Consider the following 653-nt stretch of genomic DNA (forward strand, 5'->3'; position numbering starts at 1 on the left):
TATCATGATGTCAGCTCTCAGACACATGCCCTTCTGCATGTACATCATGATGCCACTTTTTAGGCATGTGTCTGTCTACATGGATGTCATGATGAAAGCTCTCAGGCACATACTAGGCCTGTCTGCTTCCTGCCATGATGATAATAGACTATCTTCTGATACTGTCTTCTGATACATTTTTAGGCAAGCCTCAAAAATGCTTTTTTTAAAAGAGTTGCCTTGGCTATGGTATCTCTTCGCTGGGTATGGTACAGCAATAGAACACTAAGAGCACTTCCATTTCCTGTGACCTAAAAGCTCAAGAGAACCTCCTGGGCTCTTCTTTCTTGCAGGTATTTGAGCTCTTCTCTGGCATCCTGAAGTACTTTCCTGGTGTCCACAAGCAAATCTTCAAAAACGTGCAAGAAATCCTTAACTACATCGGCCACAATGTGGAGAAGCACCGGACAACCTTGGACCCTAGCAATCCAAGAGACTTCATTGATACCTACCTTATACGCATGGAGAAGGTTCGTCCTGTGTGAATGAGAGGGGATGGCTGAGAGTGAAGCCTGAGGGTGTGAGTGGAGGAAAAGGGGGCAGAGGATGGGGAGGAGAGACAGGAAATGGAGTGAGTGAGATGCAGAAGTGTCTGGAAAATGATGAAAATAAAA

General features: G+C 45.0%; 1 protein-coding gene across 1 annotated transcript in view; it reads left to right on the top strand.

The window, feature by feature from the left end:
- Positions 1–653, top strand: part of LOC101985597 (cytochrome P450 2B1-like) — a 23,725-nt gene that overhangs the window by 4,221 nt on the left and 18,851 nt on the right. Inside the window, exon 5 of the mRNA XM_005371604.1 lies at positions 333–513. Within this exon, the coding sequence (XP_005371661.1) occupies positions 333–513 (181 nt within the window). The remainder of the gene's footprint in view (positions 1–332; positions 514–653) is intronic.

The sequence above is a fragment of the Microtus ochrogaster genome, unplaced genomic scaffold (assembly GCF_000317375.1).
Source record: "Microtus ochrogaster isolate Prairie Vole_2 unplaced genomic scaffold, MicOch1.0 UNK115, whole genome shotgun sequence".
Taxonomy (NCBI): Eukaryota; Metazoa; Chordata; class Mammalia; order Rodentia; family Cricetidae; genus Microtus; species Microtus ochrogaster.